Source organism: Lagopus leucura, unplaced genomic scaffold (genome assembly GCF_019238085.1).
Source record: "Lagopus leucura isolate 7727_CA_CO unplaced genomic scaffold, USGS_WTPT01 Super-Scaffold_760, whole genome shotgun sequence".
Taxonomy (NCBI): Eukaryota; Metazoa; Chordata; class Aves; order Galliformes; family Phasianidae; genus Lagopus; species Lagopus leucura.
Window position 1 is genome coordinate 4,044,240 of NW_024962257.1, and position 18,208 is coordinate 4,062,447.

At 57.7% G+C, this 18,208-nt stretch overlaps 1 protein-coding gene across 2 annotated transcripts in view; it reads right to left on the reverse strand.

The window, feature by feature from the left end:
- Positions 1-18,066, reverse strand: part of TNRC18 (trinucleotide repeat containing 18) — a 44,552-nt gene extending 26,486 nt beyond the window's left edge. For both annotated transcript variants that reach the window (XM_042864115.1, XM_042864113.1), the window contains exons 1-9: positions 17,853-18,066; positions 9,096-9,221; positions 6,562-8,367; positions 4,281-4,383; positions 3,983-4,188; positions 3,659-3,805; positions 3,038-3,222; positions 1,844-2,267; positions 388-1,335 (exon numbers count right to left, since the gene is read on the reverse strand). In XM_042864115.1, the coding sequence (XP_042720049.1) occupies positions 388-1,335; positions 1,844-2,267; positions 3,038-3,222; positions 3,659-3,805; positions 3,983-4,188; positions 4,281-4,383; positions 6,562-8,367; positions 9,096-9,221; positions 17,853-18,054 (4,147 nt within the window). In that variant the 5' untranslated portion in view covers positions 18,055-18,066. The remainder of the gene's footprint in view (positions 1-387; positions 1,336-1,843; positions 2,268-3,037; positions 3,223-3,658; positions 3,806-3,982; positions 4,189-4,280; positions 4,384-6,561; positions 8,368-9,095; positions 9,222-17,852) is intronic.
- Between the last annotated feature and the right edge of the window lie 142 nt (positions 18,067-18,208).

Genomic DNA, 18,208 nt, shown 5'->3' on the forward strand with positions numbered 1-18,208 from the left:
TGCCAAGCTCTTGGAAAGCATCATCTGGAGCTCCCGGGGCCTCCTGCGCCAAGCCCCGACAGACTGCAGGCTCAGCCCCTGCCAGAAGGGTGTTACCCTGGCAGCTCTCAGCAAGTGGGGCTCCATTTCCACTATGCATACCACGAACTGTCTAGACATGGGGAGGGCCTTTGGAAGAGGGGAGCAGTCCAGGTGCCACGTGCAGCTCAGCCTGCTACAACAAAAACTCTTCCTCAAGCCCCTCCAAAGTGCCTGAAGTTTGGGGCATCACTCCTGAAGTTTGGGGCTGCAAGAGACCTCAGCTGGGTCTCTGCTCCTCTGTCTACGCAGAACACAAGCAGACCTGACTCAACCCAAGGCCTGCCAGACCTCACTCCCATCACTTACTTTGCATTTCTTGCTTCCGTTTCTCAAGCTCCATCTCCGCAATTTCACTCAGCAAAGTGATCCCTTGCAGGAAGGAGTGCTCCAAGGCCTGGTCAGGTAACACCTCCATCTGCATCTGGGACGGAGCGACGCTGGCAGTAGCCAACAAAGAACAAGCCTGAGGCATTTCCGTGGCAGCCACCAAAGCGTTCATCCCCGCCAGCGGGTCGCCCGGCTTGATGTCCAGAGTCGGGATTTGGCAAGAGATTGCCTCATCTGGGTACGAGGGCATCTCTGGCCCCTGCTCACCCTCCTCAGAGGGCAGGCTGGGAAACTCCCTGCTCCGGGGCACATCAGCCCCCTGCAGATCCATGGCTACAGAGGCCTCTTCCTGCTGGGGAGTCAAGTCCATCTCCGGTGTCTCGCCCTCTGTGCGCACTAGCGAGCTGTCGTAGTCCATGTGCACTGAGCAGGTTTCTGCTCCGCCCTCAGCCTCTGCCTGAGCCTCATCTTCCACCTGGCAAGCCACAACCTGGTAAGGAGGTGGGCAGCTCTGGAGGTCTTCCTGGTCCTGTTCCATAGCACCCAAGGCTTCTCCTTGATGCAACAGCAAATTGCAGCTGTCCACATTCTGCACTGGGACAGCCGCAGTGGTGGCGATGTTCAGAGCCCCCATGTCCTGCTCGCAGATGCTCTCTTGGCTTTCCTCCATCTGCACTTCCGATTTCACCCTCTCTTCCAACGACTCCTCTTCTGCTGCTGTTGGGATGGGTTCCAGCATTTTGGACGGAGACAGGTGGATGGGTTTGACTTCAGGGGAAAGCTCCATGTGCTCAGAGCCTTCGGCAGGCAGCGGGACATCGGGAGCCAAGCCGTCTGCATCAGCCGCCGCGGTGGGCTGGAGGAGGTAGGGGTAGTGTCTGCCGAAGGAGGGAGGCAAGGACTGGAATGGATATCCTGGGGGGATCTCTGCAAGACATCGGAAGGGACAGGCTGTGTAACGGCAAGGTCTCCAATGTGTCTTCCCTCATGGAGGCACAGGGATGGGTTCCCTTTGCTTCCGTCAGTTCATAGCCCTTCCTACTCTCACAGAGTGGCTACCTGAGCATCCCTCTTCTGGCCAAGCCACCAGCCTGCGTCTCAGGCTGCAGCACCAGAAATGTCCCTTCTGCATATCTCCAGCAACTACAGTGGGATCTGCATCCTGCATTCATCTTCCCATGGAGATTTCAGCTCTGGAGGAACCAACCCAGGCTCAACCCAAGGGAAGAACAGAGCCCACAGCACCAGGTGCCCCTAGAACCCAGGCAACAATCCCAGCCAACCACAGCACTCTGCTGCCTGCCTCTCCCCTGCCTTTTACAGAGGCGCGACGTGGTTTTCTTTAGGGAAAGGGATGGAAGCAGGAAAGAGCTGAGGAGAAAAAGGGAGGCAGGCACAAACACAATGGGACTCTGTCAAAGCAGGGCTTTCTTACCTTGGAACAAGGCCTGAAACGGACCAGCAGCCTCTTTTTCCAATTCCAGGTCTTTCTTCTCCACAGACTCGGGTGCCTCTTCCTTTGGAGGGATGGCAGGGGCAGGGGGTGGAGAGGCGGGGGGCGGGCTGGAGGGGTGGGAGCTGGGGGTGGCAGGGTAGGAGTAGGCTGGCTGCGAAGGTGGCTCCTCCATCTTTTGGATCACCTCAGCTTTGAGCACAGACACGGGTGAGGCCCTGGGAGAGAGGGGAGGTGGACTCACAGCCTTGCTGTAGGACGTGGAGGCGCTGGGCGACAGCACGGGCGGCTTTCGGTGTACCAGTCCTGGGGCAGAGGAGGACAGGCCCGATTTGGCACTGTCCAGGCTCCTTTTCGTCACCTTCTCTTCCATATCTGCACGCTGCTCGTTTGCCTTCAACCTCTCCTGCGATAAGAACAGAGCAAAACTCAGCACATCCCCACCTGCTCCTGGAGAGCAGCACACATCTACCACCAAGTGAAACCAAATCTTTATCCAACACCAACTGGAATTAAACATGCTACCAACTGCAACACCATTTTAAGGCCAATGTGATAGAGGGGGATGCTGATCCTAAACTAACACCTCCCAGGCAGATGCGTGCTGGGACAGAGAAGGGTTAAAGTGCTCAGAGGTAGAAAAGGTCTCCCGGACCTGAATGAAGATCTGATAGGAAGCACTGGCAGAAGCAGATGTAGATTCCTCTGGGACTCATCATAGGCTTATAATAGCCTTTTTTATGAAGTTCCAGATCCAGGAGTCATGGGAAGGGTGTCTCAGCTTTCAAATGCAACCCAAAAAAAAAGTGGTTTCTATTTCTAAGCCTTCAGCTTGGCAAGCACAAATATAAAGCTAAGGCCTAAAAACAGATGACCACTACAAAAATTAACTGGGTGCAAAACACACCCAAATGAAACCTAACGGTTGCCAAAACCTTCTGGTGAACGGGAGCTGGCTTTAAGGACCCAGAGCAATCACTGCCAGCACTGCAGGAGGTCTGCCTGGAGGTGAGCATGGATGAAAGCACTCAATAAGCAGAGCCATCCCTAGGGAAGGAATCACAGCCATGCCATGGAGCACCTCTCCTGACACCACTCAGGCCCTTCTACAACAAACCCCCCAGACAGCCCAACTTTGGGCTTTCACCTCTAAGCCAGATGCTCTCCAGGACGTACCACGAGCTGAGCGCTCCGCTGGAGCTCCATGGCATGTGCTGCTTGCTGCTGCAGGATGTACAGCTCGTGCTGCCGCAGCAGCTGCTGATGGGAGAGGAGCTGGAGCTGGTGAGCGTGCTGCAGGGAGCTCCGGGTCGGGGGGTACATGGCAGGCCACAGCGGGGGAGCCCGGTCCATCAGCTCCGCTGCAAAACAAGCACGGTTAGAGGATTAAGGCCTGCTCAGGGCAAGGGTCTCTAACCCAGTTCCACGGTGAGGGGACGTCAAACATCAAGCCGTGCAAAAACGCTACCAGAAATGCAAAGGGGAAAGTATGCTGTCTTTCTCCCCCACTTCTGGGGCCATCTGACTTGCTGTGCTCTCCCTCAGCCTTGGCTTGCCCACCCTTGGTTGATCCCAAGGGCAAATTCTCCTAACCATGGCAGCAAACTCTGCGGGGTTCTCTACGGGGTGAGAAACCAGTGCTGAAGACAACACATCTTCATTTCCAAAATGCAGCGTAACAAGAAGCGAGCCCACGGCCACCTAGAGCTGTGGTTTCTGCTCCCCCTGCATACGACATTCACACTGAGCCAACTCCAAAGCCACTTCCCCTCCTCAGGGATATGCTCGTGTCCTTACCAAAGTGCGGCAAGTGCTCACTGGGGATAACGACAAGTTGCCCCGACTGCGGGTCTCTGGCAAACTGGTAGGCAGAAGGGAGGGCGCCTCCCATGGCAGGGGGGAAGCCTGGAGTCATGCCCTGGTGCAGGGATGGGTGGCCAAGTCCTGGAAGAAGAAACACCACGATCACAACCGAGGGGATGCACGCAACAAGTCATCTGCTGTTCGCTGGCTCCAAAACACCGCGCTCCCGTTCCCATGTGGTCAGAGAGCAGCCTCCCTGGGCGCTCAGCAGTGGGTTGCATTGCTGCGGGCGCCCTGGGGTGCCTCTAGGGCACTCACCGTAGGGGTGGCCGGCCAGCCACATGGAGGGGCTGCCAGTTCGGGGGAGCCAGGGGTGCGCTGCCAAGTGCGAAGCCGGGTCTGTGGACCAGCGCCCGGAGCCCGCCAAGGCCGGACCTCCCGTCACCATCAGGTTGGAGTTCAAACCATTCGTGGCGCAGCTGGAGGGGTGGATCCGAGCGAAATCCACCAGCTCTTTGCTCTCTCTGGTCATGAGGGAGGCAAGGGAGAGAATGAGAGGGTCTGAGTGCTGCAGGAGGACGGGAACACAGGCGCACGGGGCAGGCACAACCCTCACCTGAGCAGCTTCTCCTGGTCCCGCTCCAGCCGCCCTGCCAGGAGGTGGCTGTCCCGGTGACGGCTCCTCTCGTCCCCGCAGTCATCTTCAGAGCGGCTGTGCCCTAAGACACAAACCAGCGCCGTCACAGAGGAGAAGCTTGGAAAAGCTGCCTGCCCAAAGCATCGAGTTCAAGGTGCGGAGGACAGAGCAGGGCTGTCTGCACGGCCCCATTCTTGCTAAGAGGGGTTCCTGGAAGCATCACCCTCTTGGAAGGAGCCAGCTAAACCCCTGCACCAAACCACACGGCTGTGCTCAGTGCATCCCAGGGGAGATCTGAGCCACCTGAGGAGGCCCCTTACGCCCTCACAAACTGGGAGCACTGGGTGCACTCTGAAGTCCTGTCCTCCTGCAGACGCTCACAAAAACATCAGGCTCCATTCTGCCATCCAGTCTCTTAGAGGGAATCTGCACTCTCATGCCAAACCATACAACAGGAAAGGGTCTGGTGAAGCGAGGGTACATATGGCAGATGAGGGCAGGGATCCAAAACAAGGGCTGGCTGTTGGGCTGAGAGACAGCTCCTCCAGATCACAACAGCTCCCACAAGCACAGCCTGGCAGGGGAGGCAACAACCTGCACAGCAGCAAACATTGAGACACTTACCCTTGCCAGCCCTGCCACTTTTATTTATCTAAAACCTCCAGATATTTGACTTTAGATATGGTTTTCTGCAGCTTTATCCCTAACTACCTTTTTACACACGCATTTTTCCCCACATTTCCCTGCTGTCCTCATCCATGTTATTGTGTGGGTGATCCCTAAATCCCAGCCCTGGCATCTGGGCAAGGCTTGGGCACAAGGACACCCCCTAACAGCCAGTCCACCCAGCTGACAAGCAGCTTTTTGAAGGAGGGCCCCGCTGTGTATTTCCTCAAACCCAGACAGCCCGTGGTTTTTATGCTGTCAGGTCTCCAATTCCCTCAGCCTCTACTGTCAGAAGGAATGCAGCAACAAGACAACAGCTCTCCCAGCTCCTCTCCCTGGGCTCCTTCCAAGGGCTGCAGGCAGCAAGCAAAGATGCTCTCAACACTGGCACACACCTCTCCCTCCCAGGGGGCCTTCCAAGGTCAGCAGCTGCCCCTCATCTCCCCCCTGTTCCCACTACCTGTGAGCTGCTACTCCCAGCCAGCTCCACCATCCTCTTCTCATCCACACACACACACACACACACACACACACACACACAGACTTTCTAATTTGTGCCATTCCTCCCCAGCCCCGCTAATGGGACGCTCCTTCAGCACAGACCGACGATTGTTCGGATGGTGAATGATCATTCTGTCCATATATACGAACATGACGCACAGACCGCATAGAAAAATTCAATCAGTTATGCACAGAGGAAAGGCTCAGGTCTGTTTCCCTGACAACCAATGCCCGGCACTAAATACTTGCATTTTACTTGCCAAATACTACAGATTAGCCCACTAAAGCCTGCTTTCTCCTTCTTAAAAGGTCTAAACATTCAAGCACTGTCCACTCAGCGCGAGCAAGCTAATGTTATTAGACGAAGATCTCCCTGCACACAAAGGGGGGGGCAGCATTTGGGGGGCGAGAGGAGGAGAAAAGCAGTCTTGTTTTCTGTCTGAAAGCCAACTGCATTGCTTAGCAACAGGCTAGAATTCAGCCCTTGTTTGCAGCCTTTTAGTTGGGCTCAGTAAATTACATTTAACATGAGTTGGGAGGGTCTGGGCGATGGAAAGGCAGAACAAGCAGAGCCCTGTGCTGCCCACCACATCCCCAGGCGGCTCCCAAGGGCGAAGGGAGGCGACAGGAACGGGGAGATTTGGGGTTTCTGATGCTCCCTGCACTAATGGGGGTCGAAGCAGTGGAAAGGAGCTGTGCCGGGAGGTGAACAGAGAAGGGAAATGGGGTGCTGGCAATGGGTTCCCTTCCTCCTCACTGCTCACATGGGTGGCTGAGCTCCCAAGCTCTCTGGGAGCCCCTGAGAGGCTCTGGGCTTTGGCTCAGTGTGGCTGCAGCTGATGGCCCGTGGCAGAGCAAAACTGCACAGAGAACAGTCCCACCAGAGTCGGAGCAGTACAGCTGCAACCACACCCCCAGGGCGAGCACAGGACTGCAAGGAAGAATCCTCACTTTGCCAATGTTTACGACAAGAACTTGGCTGGGAACATGAGGCAAAGGGAGCTGAGAACAACCAACGCAGCCCACGCCACACGGCAGCTCTACCTGCCGCAGATCCGCACAGAAAGCCCCAGGAGAGGCGTGGAGAACCCACCTTTGATGCTGCTGAGAGACAGCGAGCGATCCCGGTCTGCCAGGCTGGGCGCCAGCTTGCTGCTGCTACTGCTGCTGCTGTTGTCCTTCTGCCGGGCCACGGCCACAGCGATGCCGACGGGCAGGTGCCTCACCTCCACCTCCCCCTGTGAGCCGATGCTCTCACGGCCGAAGGATTTGGCACTCTCGGGTCTCTCGGGGTCCCTCTTCAGCTGCTTGGCCGGCTGCTGTGTCAGCAGCTGCTGCACTTTGGAGGTGCCCAGCTGCGATGAGTCCAACTTCATGTTGCCCAAGCCGCCGAAGGGGCTCTTCTTGCCACAGCTCTGCCGGGACGCGGTCTCCTTGGCAAAGCTGCCGCTGTACTTGATGAGGCTCTGCATGGCCGAGCCTTCGCTGTGGGAGGTGGGGTGCAGGACGTCAGCAGCCCCCCGCGAGCCCACCACCGAAGAACGCGGCAAGCCGCTGGGGTCCAGGTAGACCTTCTTGGCCTCCTCCTCTGCCCGGGTGACGTGGTTGTGCTGCGCGGCCAGCACCGCCATCTGCGTGGTGGCGAAGTTGCCCATCTCAAAGGGTTTCCACTTCTGCTCGGGGGGCTTCAGCTGGCTGTGGTCCAGGTGCTGCCGAGAGGAGTCCAAAGTGCCGTAAACCTTTGTCGCTTCTTTGGAGCTGGATCTCTGGAAGCGCTCTCGCTCGCAGGGACGATGTTCCGCTTCCGGACTCGACTTCAGCAAGTCCTTGGAGGCCAGGAACTCCCTGCTCTCCGGAGAGCCCAGCCCCGGCCGGTTGAGGAAGGGCTCCGACGCAACCTGTCTCTTCAGAGCCATGGAGTTGGCCCTGATCACCGAACCCTTCTCCCTCAGGACCTCCATCCTTTTGGCATCACCGTGGCAAGAGAAGTCCTGGGAGAGGAGCGCGCGGGAGGCATCGGCGAGGCAGCGCTCCGGGGGCGACTGCAGCACGCCGGCCTTGCCCAGCTCCTTCTCCTTGGCCTTGTTGTCGCGGGCCTGCGAGGCGATCTGGATGGGCCCGCTCCTCTCGTCGTAGGCCTCGACCGAAGGCACGAAGGTGGGGGCGATGACTTTGTGCTCCCTTCCCAGCTCCTTGGCCGGCGGGAAGATGGTGTACACGCTGGAATGGACGGGCTGAGGGGGGAAGGTGGCGGCGGGCGCCATTTTGCCCGGCTGCGAGGGATGCGGGGAGGGACAGCTGCAGGAGACGTGCAGAGCACCCACAGAGGGCAGCAGGGTCTCGCCCCGCTTCAGCCGCTCGGCATGGGCGTGCGCGGAAGGCCTCACGTTCTCGTCGTGCCGCGCGGGGTCCTTGGCGCAGCGGTCCTGCTCGGCGCCCAGCACCTTCAGCACGGGATCCCCGCCGCCGTTGCAGTTGCTGAGGGACGAGCTCTGCAGCGGGTTCTTGGATTTCGCCTCCCCGCCGCCCCCGCCCCGACTTGGCACGTGCTCAGCCAGAAAGGGCGACAGGCGCTCGCCCGCCTTCGCCGCCTTCTCCACCACGCTCACTTTCCGCTCGCCGTCGGGCTTGGTGTCCTGCGTCAGGTCTACCACGCTGCGGGGCCGCGGCTCCTCCTTCGGCCTGCCCTCCTTCTTGGTGAAGGGCAGGGAGAGCTCAGTCCTGCAGCCCCTCTCCTTCCCGCCGGGGTCTTTCAGGCTCTCCTTCGAGCTCTTGTGCAGCTGCCCCAGCTCCTTCTCTCTCAGCAGGGCGCTCGCCGTGTGGCCGCCCGCACTCCTCGCGAGGGGCGGCTGCGGGTGCAAGGCCGACTGAGCTGCGTGGCTTGACAGGTAGAACCCATCTGCAAAGCAAAAGCAAACAGGATGACAACAGCCTCCCACCCCTTCAGTCCCACACAGGCACAACCGTAGAATCATTACGGTTACTTCTAAGATCCTCCGTGACACCAACCCGCGTCCCCAGCGCCACATCCAGCACCTCCAGAGACACCAACCCCACCACTCCTGGGCAGCAATGTCAGTGCATCACCGCTCCTTCAGAGATGAAATGGTTCCTAATACCCAACCTGATCCTCTCCTGAAACAACTCGAGGCCATCACCTCTTATCCTATCACTGTTACCTGGGAACAGAGGTGAAGTCCCACCTCTCCACAACCTTTTTTCAGGGAGCTGGAAAGAGCACTGAAGTCCCCTCTGAGCCCCTCTTCTGTGGTCTGAACAATTCCAGCTCCTCCATCCACCTCCCGTAACACTTATGCTCCAGACCCTCACTGGACACAGTCCAGGGCCTCAAGTCTTTATTTACTGAGGAGACCAGGTTGTGAGGATGACCTGGCGGGGATCTCCAGGTTGCGAAACAACCCCAAATTCACACTGATGCAACAACAAACGGGGGCTGCAAGGAGGGACCTGGCCAGGTTCCCCACAGCAGTGCCACATTCCAGACTTCGGTATTGCTTAGACTGAGGGATGTTATCATTCAGGAATGCCACAACGCCCAGCAGCTCCAGTTGCTGAGCCATCCCCAAAGGAGGGGCTGGGGGGAAGGACATGAGGGGATGCTCTCACCTTTCTGCGACTCGAAGAGGCTGTGCTGACCCAGCTGGGCCAGCAGCGGGCTGCCAGCACTGGGGGGCTCAAGGTGGCTCAGGGGAATGTAGGACGGGTAGAGCCCATTAGGCAGATGGGAAAAGCCTGCAGGAAGATAGAAACAGAAGAGGGAAACATGTTTCAGCCCAAGCAGAGTGCAGTCTGTTGAAGCTGTTGGTCCCCTGCATGCCAGCAGTGGGGACACGTGGCAGTGCATGGCACTGAGCATTGCTCAGGTCTCCCATGCACAGCAGTACCCCACAGAGCACCCACTGGTGAGCTGCAAACCCACACTGTGCCCACACAGCCCATCCCAACACTGGGTACCAGCTTTTGGGAGAAGCATGAGCACACCACCCCCATCAGCTGGCACAAAACAGCACCACACCTATCCAAAACAGCACCTTCTCCTAGGGGACTGCGATCCAGAGCTGAAAGCTGCCAGACCACCCGTCAGCTGGTAAGAGAACAGCGTGCTCCCAGGTCTGGCTTTTGTCCTGGACACCAAGAGAGCCCCCAGCATCTTCATGGAAATCATAAGCAGCAGCATTTCATAAACGAATAGTCATAATAGAATTGGGAATCAAGCGAGCTCTTGGCTGCAGGAAGCAATTCTTCTGCAACACTGCCACCAAACGGCACCAGGCAAGGCTGCAAATCCTGCACTGCATGCCACCCCGAGAACAGGCAGAAGGGGAAGCAGCTCCCCAGTTGGTGTCAACATTTACAAACTGCATAAAACCCATCAGGAGAGTCTGAAGGAGCCAGTGGAGCCCTCTGGAAGCTTGCCTTCAGATCCCATCAGCAACAAACCACCCCAAACTCCTACAATCTCACTGAAAGAAAACAGGCAATAATGATCTGAGAAAGCTTCGGGGATTCAGCTGGATCCAAACAAAACCACACCAAAAGCAGGAGAGAGAAGTTCAGCCCCTGAAGCTTCACGTGGGGCACCATCTGCGAGAGCCAGTCAATACTGCACATTATTTAGACAGCCTCATCTGTACCAACAAGCACCATTTGCCCTTGCTAAGTGCAAGAGGAGAAGCTGCTGGGCTGCATTTGCCCATCCATTCCCTACCAAAGCCTTCCAGGAGATGAACCCAATGCGAACACAACCCCCGGACAAACACCTGAGCAGCCCTTCCTCTGTACAGCCCTCTGGCTGCTCTAAGCCTCACACACACCCAAAACCTGCTGCCTGGCAGCCCCGGGCACGTCCTGCAGCAGCAGGCACGCAGCGGTGGCCACGGGCAAGCCGCTTCCTCCTTGCATCTCTGTGCCAGAAAGCGATGCCAAGGGGAGAAACTCGACCGCAGTGAGCAACGCACAGCTCACCCCAACCGTGGGTTCCTGCCAAAGGGAAGGGAGGGGAGAAGGGGAAACCACAGCCATGCGCCCGGGGACGGGGCAGTCGCTGAACCGGCACAAGATGCTTATTGCCCAGGGATGCGCCCAGGGGCTCGGCAGGCTGAGCCACGCTCCTGCAGCCTGCTGATGGAATGCGAGGCAGGCGTGGGGCGAGGAAGCCACGGGGAGGTGGGAACAGCACCCTTGGGTATCCGATGCCTCTACACGCAGCCCATCTCCCCAGCGGTACAACGTCCCCACGTTGCACAGGAGCCACCAACGAAGCCATCGATCACTATCACCGAGGGCTGCTGTTGGAGGAACTTGGCGGGTACAGATGTGTCAACCCTGCTGAAAACGGCGGCGGAGGGGAAGAGGCAGAGCCCTGTGAGTCACCACCAAGCGGGCACAGGGCGATGGGGAGCTGAGATAGCAGCGACCGCAGCAACCACACGCCAGAGCCTCACTCGGGGGAGCACCGGCGGGGTGCAGCTCTGTGGGGAGTTCAGCCCCACGCTGCTCAGACTCCAACCACCCGGCAGCAGCACCAAGAAGCTGCATCCCCAAAGCGCCAGTACTGTCCAGCTCTCCGATCCCCACTGTCAGCTGGGAGAGAAGCAGCAGCCCTGAGCAGGGGGGATCAGGAGTGAAAGCCCTCTCTGCCCAAGAAGCCGCAGCCTCACCATCAGAAGGCTCTGGAAGAGGTGAAGTAATTCTCCCCCATGGGCCCATCTGTCCGTTATGGGTTTCTGCCAGTGATGAAATACTGCTAACCACCAACACGTCGCCCCCTCCCCCAGCACCGTGCTGTGATGCAAGGAGCTGCAGGCCATAAGGGCCCTGAGCCCACTGCGCTCCCCAGGACCCCTCAGATCTGAGCCTACGATCGCTGCACATCCCCAGTCCCACTGCCAGCAGCAGCACCCTGCTGGGGGAAGCCCTTTGGGGAACTCTCTGCCCCACCTCCCTGCTGCATCCCACAGCAGCACGGCAGGGGCTGTTTCTCACACACACATCTGCAGCTCGCCAACAGCTGAGAGCCGGCAGCGCTGACGGCATAAATCTCAGCCACCTCCTCCCTGCAGTGACACCCGAGGCACCAGAGCTGGTCCGACTCCGTGCCACACACGAGATAGCAGTGCTGCGAGCCCCCAGGCGCTGACATCAAAGCCTTGCATCAGATGCACCCGGATCGCCGCACTGTGCCACTGAATCCATCCCCAACGCCCCAAACCCCAGCCCCATCGTGCCAGCTGCTCCTAAGACACATTTACAGCCTCTACTCTTCCCGTCCCCTGAAGGACTTGGGGCTCGCTCCCCCAAGTCATCTCTCACTGACCCCCGCATCTCTCCCACCACCACGCCGCTTCCCTCCAGCTGCAAAACCACCCCTTTAAATCAAACACAAGCTCACCACCAGCTTGGCACCCACATCTATTGTTTCTTTCCACTTTGCTTTACTCCGCGTAGGAACCCCGCTGTCCAGGCTGTTTTATTTTGAAGCAGTTCTTGCTCAATATTTACTACTGCTGGCAGCAGCGTCAGCACCGCAGCACCAGGCAGACCCCCCCTCCCACCAGTACCCAGTGCTCCCAGCACACATCCCACCCAGCCCAGAGGACGCAGAGGGCAGGAGGCGTGAGCCAGGCTGCTGGCTGGGTTCTTTCTGGCCGTGAGTTTTACGAGAGCAGCTCTATAGGGAAGCAGCAGTGAGTTCCTGGGCAGCACGACGTGCTGCTGCGGCTCTCTGCCCGCCGGGGCTGGCAGCCCTGGTGTGCTCGGGTGCATGCAGGCATGGCCATGCAGCCTGGGACACGCACAGCCAGCCCGGTCCCACGCACCCCATGTTAATCCCAAAGCATGAAAACAGTCCAGGCGGTGTCAACACTCCTGTGTCACCACCGCCGGTGACAGCAGCCCCCTGCCTGAAACCCCAGCTGCACCACACGCCTCCTATCTCCTGCTGAATTAAACCCAACACCCTGATGGGCATCTCCCCAAATCCACCCTCCAGCTCCACGCTCTGCGAGGCACTGGATGGAAATTAAAAAATAGCACCGAACTCAGATTCCTCCTCAGAATCCTCAAGAATGAAGCAACTGGATACTAGAAAGCTGCCCTGCCCAGGATACCTCCCAGCCACCCGGCTGCCACCACTGCCCCACGAGCCCTGGGGACAGAGCTGTCTTGTACGGGGGACCCAAGGCCAGCACTGGTCCCACCGAGGATGTGCACACATTATTTGCGTCCCTGCTAAGCAAAGAAATTTCACCCAATTCCTTCCTGTTATCCTCATTTTGTTTTGATTACTCAAAACCAGTGCACAAGAAGCAAACCATCGAGTCTGGGCTCCTGCACAATTAACCCAGCAACACCCACATATTCGTTACAGGAAAGCTCATTAGGCAGCACCAGGAGAGCCCCGGGCACCCAAAGGGGGCCATTACTGCAGCACTGCACAGCACCAGCCCCACATCACCTGCCAGGAGCAATTCCAGCAGCTTCAGAGAGCTCCCAGAGCCACGAGCCATGCCCCGCAGGCAGCGCAGCCTATTTTCAGCCACAATGACTTCAGTCCAGGTCACCAGCAGGTTAAATGGGACCGTGCCACGTTATCCGCCCCTCCTTCCCACCGAGAAACCCAACACCGCTGCGAGCCGGGCAGCAGCCAGCCCTAAGCTGGGTGAGTGCCACCCGCACGCTGCTGTGGACAAGATGGAGCGCCGTGCTGCACAGCGCTGCTGCTCCTGCAGGCAGACTGCAATCCCCTAAGCTGCTTTTCCTTAGGAACCCGGGCTCAAACGCACCGTCTGTGCCCAGGCTCTCCCCCCTTCTCCCTTGTTCAGCCCCTTTTCCTTGCCCACATTCTCCCGAGCATCGCCCACGCCACCTTCCTGCTCCCCATCCCAACACCAGGAGATAAGTGCAGAGGCAAACGCCACGGCGCTGTGATTTAATTCCCAATGAACAACGGTGCTAATCCATACTCAAAGCCTTTGGACAGATTTCCAGCCTGGTCCCGATGCTGCAGAAGCACTACGTGGGTTTCCATCTACGTGTGCATACAATGAAACAACCACGCAGCCCATGAGCACCTTTTTCTCCTGTCTCTCAACACCATCCAGCCTGGGCAGGGCAGAGCACCGAGCCCTCAAGCCCTGCACACACAGGACACCAGGCAGCACAGCACTGGCACCGCTCCATCCACACAGCCGACGCCGCGGCACTGCAGCCAGCCAGAGCCGAATCCCTCCAAAACCCTTCCTCCCGAGCACGCCAGCCGCTTAATTTTATTGGATTTTTTTTTTTTTTTTTTTTTTGGTAATTAAAAGCAATTAAACCAAATGTATTAAAAGTATATTCAAAACCACAGGGGGTGGTGCTGGAAGCAACGGCAGTGGGGAGGGCAGCGATGGATGGAGCGAACCGCCATCCAGGCTCGGCGGCGGGGGAAGATGGATAGGGGCAGGAGCAGGGGATGCAGATCTGCTCACCACGTCTGCAGCAAGATTAATTCCCGGCCATTTCCATTCCTCCAGCTGCTGCTGTGTCGGGAGCAGCACCGGGACCTTCCCACACCTCATCCTGGGGCAGGGCTTCCCCGGCACCAGGTCACTGGGGCTCTGCCAAGGAGCTCAGGGCTGAAGGCACGGCTCTGCAGCAGAGAACAGCTGCTAGGAGCTGGGCTAACGAAACTGTGTTAATGAAGCACACCTCAGCAAACGCAGTGGGTCAGAAGCAGAGCCATGCTCAGCTTCAGAAGAAGTCAGAACCCAAAAATACAGGAGAACACTGCAGGACCTGGCTCCAGGAGAGCCCTTGTGCCCTCTGCAGCCCTACACCAACCCACTCGGGATGGAGCTGAGGGCGGCACGCAGCTCCTACGGGACAGAAATCCACCCCACCTTGGCAGACAGGCTCCCTTCACCAACACAGAACACAAGGTTGCAGGAAGACCCAAAAAACAACAACAAAATTCCTATCCCCCTCATTTCGTTCCCAGTGCAAACCCCCAGAGATCATTCCCGCCTCACTCCAAACCCCACAGACCCACAGCAGCATCACCAAGCACCTCCCACACCCCCGGGGCGAGCACCCCATTTCAGGGCCATAAACCACAGCAGAACTCCCCAGAAGCACCGCAGGGACCCACACCCCCAGCAGGGCTCTGCTGCCATTCTCAGGACGGCTGCAGGAGGGCTTTGCTGGCACGGCAATGTTCCCTTGCAGGATGAGGTCGGGGGGGAGGGGAGGGTATCCCCTCTATGCTGGAAAAACCCATGGCATAGTTGGACCAGAGAAGCAGGAATGCCCCGATAAATCTCTGCGTTTCACTGTACAGACCCCAATACAGCTCCGTGTTTCACTGCCTGCGCAGCCAGGGAAGCACACAAACACCAACACAGCGCAGCCACAAACCCAAGAAAGAGCACCCCGAGTCCACGGGGAATGCAGGTTTTTATTGTTATCACTACACTCCGCTCCTGACTGCAGCCAACCATCCACAACCCCATCCCCACCAGCCTCCACCTCCCCCGGACACAGCGGCTGCCAAGAACAGCACGGAGGTGGGGTGGGGAAGGGACGGAGGTGACACCACCCCCTACGAGGACCGGGGACCGACCCCCTCCCCCTGCTCCATACACCGCATCCTCCTCCATCCGCAGCCCAAATCCCACTGCCGCCATCGCCCTGCCCTCAGCCCATCCATGGGAAAATACCCCCAGCAATGCCCCCCTCAGCCCCGAGCCCCAGGCTGGGGGTTGCCTAAACAAAACATTTCTGCAGGTATTTATTTTAGGAGGGAGCTGGGACGGCTCCAACAGCCACGGATGGGGGGGGGGGGGGGTCACAGCTGGGGCCGGAGCTGCTCTATTTAAAGGCTCTGGCTGCTGCCCGCCGCCCTTCGTCCCTTGCGCAAGGCTCCATTCCAAAAACAACAACCCAAACGGCACAACAACAGCAGCAAAGAATAAGGAGAAACACACACAGACACCAACACCGAACCGACGGGTCCGGGATGCTGCGCTGTGCTGAAATAAAGATAAATCCCTGCGGCACAATGGGAGCGGGATGGGGGCTCGGCGCTTTCCTTCGGTGACAAAACTGCAGCTGTGCAAGCGGAGGGATGGAGGGGAAGGGCAGAAATAGGGACTGGGGGGGGGGAAATAACAAAAATAAATGCTATAGAAACAATCTGCCCAACGGCAAACTGACCCAACATGCACAGCATGCATATGGAACACCGCAGATTGCCTTCTGCTGTATAGGAGGCGGGGGGGAAACACGGTGCGAGAAGGCAGCTAAAATACTGATAAAAACAGATTAAAAAGGAGTTAAAATGAAAGGCAAAAGAGAGGAAGCAGGCAGGCATGCTGGAGTGCTGTGCAGCCCTTGGTTGGGTAATTCCACTGCAGATCTGGGCACCGCCGCCCAGCACTGCGCTCAGGGCACAGAGCTGATCGGTCTGGGCTACGGGAGAAAAGCAGAGGGCTGCGGTGGGGAAACGTGCGGCTCTGCTCAGCAGCTCACAGCAACCACCCTATGGTGGGGAGGGGGGGAGAAAGGGGCAAAAATGGGAGGGAAACAGAGAAAAAGCAGGGGGAAGGGAGAGGAAAAAAGGAAAAAAGGTGGGGAGAAAGATAAGGGAAGGGGGACAGGAAAAAAGAGGGAGGAAAAGGGAAAAAAAAAAAAAAAAGAAGAAGAAAAAAAAAAAGCAAAGCAAATCCATAGGGCAAAGTCCCATTGCACCGCAGAGCGGCGGCTCAGAAGGGGGAAAGTAGGAGATGGAGCCAACAGCCCACGGGGCAACAGCACAGAAAGCAGAGTGCTGGGGAAAAAAGGCAAAAAAAAATATAACAAAAAATAAAAAGGAGGGGAAAGAGGATTTTTTTTTCTTTAAATGGATCGGTGGGTCGGGTGCCCGCAGATGGAGGACGAAAATACAAGAACATAGAAATAATAATAGGAGGTAATAAGGGCAGCCGTATCCTCTTCCCTCTCCGCTTCCCCCGAATCCGCCCTGCATTGCCTGCTCTCTAAGGGACGGCCCCACAGCCAGGCAGGGATTTTCCACCCGGCTGAGATTTCCCAAATCCGTGCCATAACTCGCCGTGCACAAACGGCCGGCTGCAATTTTCCCCCATCGTTTTCTTTTTTTGCATTCCCTGTTTGTTGGGTTGTTTTTTTTTTATCCCCCTCCGCCCCAAGCAAAGCCTTGGGGAAATGCCGTGCACAGAGCAGAGCCCGAAACACACAGGGCATGGATTTGGGGCTCAGAACCACACGGAGTTGGGGCTGCAGAGCACAAACCTGGGGTTTACAGCACCGATATTCGGGATGGTGGAGCACGGATGTCTGGGCTTTAAACCAGCAATACGTGGGGCTTAAAACACAAATCCTTGACATTCTGGAGCACTCGTGTGTAAGATTAACAGCGTGGGTCTTTGGGCTCCAAAGCACAGATATTCGGGGCTCTAAAACATGCATTTTTGGGACTCCAAAGCACACAAATCTGGGCTTGCAGGCACGTATGTGCTTGGGGCTGGGGAGCGCGCGGATCTGGGCTCTTAACAGAGATCTTCAGGCTCCAAAGCACGGCTATTTGGGGCTCTAAAGCATGCACGTTTGGGGTTTCAAGCACAGATATTTATGGATTAAACCATCAGGGTTTGGGACTCCAGAGTGCGTGCATCTGGGATATAAAGCACGGATCTCTGGGACTCAGGAGCATGAATTTTTGGACTTAAAAATGCAGATATTTGGGGCTTGAAAGCACGGGTATCTGGGGTTTAAACAGTGTCTGTGTGGGATTTAATGCATGAATATTTGGGACTCTGGAGCACGCACACAGGCTCAAGCAGCTCAGCTATTTGGGGTCTAAAGCTCATCTATTCGTGGCTCCCAAACACTGGGATCAGCAGTGCAGCATTGCGGGCGTTGGGGCTTTAAAGCACATCTGTCTGGGGTTTAAAGCCCAGCGATCCGGGCTCTAAAGCACCAATTTTTAAGGTCTAAAACACAGATAAAATGGCATTCAAAGCACGGATACGCAGGGCTGCGACCCGTGAATATTTGGGACTTGGGTATCTGGGGTTTAAAGCACGGAATTTGGGGCTTTAAAACACAAGTGTCAGGGAATGGAGAGCGCGCACACACGGGCTCCACAACACGGGCATTTGGGGCTGGAGGAGCCTCTATTCGGGGCTCTAAAGCACGGAATGCTGGGGCTCGGGACCAAGCGCATTCGGGGTCTCAACGCGCGGATCTCGGCACCGCAACGCACGGCTCTCCGGGCTTCAAAGCACGGCTCTCGCTACGAGTCGGCTCTACAGCACGGCCAAAGGCTCGGCTCGCACAGCTCGCGGATCCGCCCGGCGCTCTTACCGGGGTGCGCGTGGAGGCCGATGCCGGACGCCAGGAACTTGCCGGGTTGCAGCGCTGCGGGCAGCCCCGCGGCCAGGGGCGCGGAGGGGGGCAGGCGGCCGGCGGCCAGGCGGTGCCCGTCCATGGGCAGCCCCGAAAGCAGCGGCGGGGGGGGGCCGTGCGCCGAGCGGGGGGGGGGCCCGAAGTCTCGGCCATCCATCATCCGCTCGCCGGCTTCCAGGAGTCTCCCGGATCGCTCTCGGTGCTCGCCGCCGATTTTTCTCCTCCCGCCGCCCCCCCCCCCGGGGGGGTTTTTTTTTTTTTTTTTTTTTTTTTTTTCCTCTCTTTCTTCTTCTGCCTCTTTTCCCCCCCAAAAA